The sequence below is a fragment of the Vigna radiata genome, unplaced genomic scaffold (genome assembly GCF_000741045.1).
Source record: "Vigna radiata var. radiata cultivar VC1973A unplaced genomic scaffold, Vradiata_ver6 scaffold_137, whole genome shotgun sequence".
Classification (NCBI taxonomy): Eukaryota; Viridiplantae; Streptophyta; class Magnoliopsida; order Fabales; family Fabaceae; genus Vigna; species Vigna radiata.
Window position 1 is genome coordinate 635,973 of NW_014543260.1, and position 2,531 is coordinate 638,503.

General features: G+C 36.8%; 1 protein-coding gene across 1 annotated transcript; it reads left to right on the forward strand.

Annotated features, from left to right (window-relative positions):
• Window positions 1-1,944: 1,944 nt before the first annotated feature.
• Window positions 1,945-2,271, forward strand: LOC106753521. The gene has a single exon (XM_014635340.1). The coding sequence runs from the start codon at window positions 1,945-1,947 to the stop codon at window positions 2,269-2,271; it is 327 nt and encodes a 108-aa protein (XP_014490826.1).
• Window positions 2,272-2,531: the final 260 nt, after the last annotated feature.

Consider the following 2,531-nt stretch of genomic DNA (forward strand, 5'->3'; position numbering starts at 1 on the left):
CTGTGAGCACAACGATTCATTCCTGTTTCTTTCTCTTTATCCCCATCAGAAGAGAAAATCTAGAGGGAACTAAAGGTGCTCTACAGAGGGAAGATGATAGACTAATTCAAGTTTATCAGAAGAGTCAATTCAGGTTCATTAATTGTTCCCAATGTCTTCAGGTACGCTTCCGCTCCATTATTATAGAAATATTGGAACCTGTTTTGATTGAAGAAGTGGTTTATTGTTCTTTATTGTGAATCTCAGAATCATAAATTCTAACAATTGGTATCAGAGCATGTTAATTTATGATTAAATTGCATAAACCAAATTTGGGAATTTTTAATTGATTAAGAATTACAAATCTGTAATCAATTTTGTGCATTAATTCTTCCGGTTGAAAAGGGAAATTAAAATCCATTTAAGATTTTTCCAATTTGAATGTTGAAACCCTGATTTGGTAAATCCCAAATTGAAACCCTAATTTGGGAAAATCCCAAATTGGTACCTACGTTCTTTTTCTTCCCTGTACCGCCATGGAGGAATCACCTCCGGGGACTTTTTCTCTTCCTTCGCGTAGACGCAGTAGTGGCGCAACTTTCCTTTGCGCATTAGGTCTCGAATTGACGTTCGCGCAGGGTCACTCAACGCACCTCTTATTCGCACGACAACCACGATGGAGAATCGCGATCTGTAGAAATTGCACTTGCGGCGGTGGCGTTTTTCAATGAAGTCGCATTCGCACAACAACGACGACTTGCTTTGCCTTCCATGGTTGTTGGGTTTCTGGTTTTCTTGCAGGTCTGGATGTTTCGTATCAACCACAAGCGTTTTTCGTGTTAGGTTTCTCCATCTTCTCTTTCGAGAGTTTCATGGTGCACAGCGGCGACGATGGTGATGACGAGACTGTGGTGGGGTGTTCCCTGTTCGCGTCTCGCATCGCAGCAATAGTGGCCTTCGTTTTGTTTTTCTGGGTTTCCTGCAAGTTGAATGTGTGACTGACGGTGGGTTTTGTGGTGGTTTCTGCCACCAATGGTGACTTGCGAAAGAGGGAGAAGAGGTTTAGATTTTCCGGTTCAGGTCTGGTCTTCTCTTGTAGAGGGGTTTGAACTTCTATAATTTTTAAAACCTGGTGCAGGCCCGAATCTTGTGCAGATTGCCGATCCAATTTTGGATCATTAGATTTGGATTAAAATTTTAAAATAAAGTAATATTAATAATTAATTATGTATAAATAATTGTAAAATTAATCATTAATTAAGGGTAAATAAAAGTAAAATTAATAATTAATTAGGAATAAATAAAATTCAATTTTGGTCTTGTTTATAATTCTTAAATGAGCTATAGATATTTAAGATATCACCAAAGTGAGTCTTCTTTATCTGGAGTAGTTTGTAGAAAATTATAAATGTTTGTGTTTATGCATATCCATGCGAGTATTGGTCGGCCCAAAGAAAGATTAATATTTGGCCGGATTGTATACGCACTTGTGATGGTAACATGTGATAATTATAAGGTATTTTACGTGTCAATAATAAAATCAATCCAAAGATAGGTTTGTTATTGGACATGTTCTTATTATTAGTGTTGATCATTACACCAAGATACCTCTAGCAGTTAATATTACTGTCCAAAGACTTGATATTGATGGGGCATTGGGTGTCTTGAGATGGGATAGACTATTATTTGAATATATTTATTTAATTATTGATTTTACGATGTGAACTTAATTCTTTTGTTTCGCTTGTATAAAATACAATTACGATAGCTTCTATATCTGCCAACTTAAATTCGGTTCCAGTCCTCAACGGTACAAATTGTAAGGATTGGAAAGAAAACATAGAGATAATTCTTGGCTGCATGGATCTTGACCTTGCGTTAAGGATTGAGAAACCTCCTTCTCTTAAGGACTCAAGCACCTCTGACGAGAGGAAAGAATATGAGAAGTGGGATCGCTAAAATCGCATGTGTGTGATGGTCATTAAGCGCGGCATTCCAGAAGTCTATAGAGGTACGGTATCTGAAGAAATTACAAGTGCTAAAGATTTCCTTGCTGATATTGAAAAGCGCTTTCTGAAAAGCGAAAAGGCGGAAGCAAGTGCACTTCTTCAAAGCTTGACTTTCATGAGGTATCAAGGCAATGGAAATGTGAGAGAGTACATTATGGAAATGTCTAATATTGCTTCAAAACTTAAGGCCTTGAAACTTGAGTTGCAAGAAGACTTGCTTGTACATTTTATTTTGAACTCTCTTCCTATACAGTTTGGACAGTTTAAGATTTCCTATAACTGAAGGAGAAATGGTCTCTTAATGAGCTCATTTCTTATTGTGTTTAAGAAGAGGAGAGGTTAAGCAAGAAAGGACTGAAAGTGCTCACTTAACTAGTACCTCTAATGACAAGGGTAAAAGAAAGAAAACTGAGAATCCTAATGATGACGCTTCTAAAGGTCCATTACAAAAGAAACAAAAACAGTTTAATAAATGTTTCTTTTGTAATAAAGTTGGACACATGAAGAAGGAATACACAAAATATCATGCTTGGCGTGCAAAGA